Raw genomic sequence first — 203 nt, forward strand, 5'->3', positions numbered from 1 at the left:
CCCTGACCTGCTTCCCTGCACAAACAGGGTTTTTCCAGGAGATGTTAAAGGGTGAGTGTCAGTTCTTCAATGGCACTGAGCGGGTGAGGCTTGTGGTGAGGAACATCCACAACCGGGAGCAGTTTGTGCACTTCGACAGTGACGTGGGGTACCATGTGGCTGACAGTCCCCTGGGCGAGGCTACTGCCAAGTACTGGAACAGC

At 55.7% G+C, this 203-nt stretch overlaps 1 protein-coding gene across 1 annotated transcript in view; it reads left to right on the top strand.

Annotated features, from left to right (window-relative positions):
- Positions 1-29: 29 nt before the first annotated feature.
- The window catches only part of LOC104465251 (class II histocompatibility antigen, B-L beta chain-like), a gene marked incomplete at both ends in the record, with an annotated part of 571 nt that continues 397 nt past the window's right edge, over positions 30-203 (top strand). The window contains one exon of the mRNA XM_010078222.1: positions 30-203. This exon is cut by the window's right edge and continues 97 nt beyond it. Within this exon, the coding sequence (XP_010076524.1) occupies positions 30-203 (174 nt within the window).

This window comes from Pterocles gutturalis, unplaced genomic scaffold (genome assembly GCF_000699245.1).
Source record: "Pterocles gutturalis isolate BGI_N339 unplaced genomic scaffold, ASM69924v1 scaffold37308, whole genome shotgun sequence".
NCBI lineage: Eukaryota > Metazoa > Chordata > Aves > Pterocliformes > Pteroclidae > Pterocles > Pterocles gutturalis.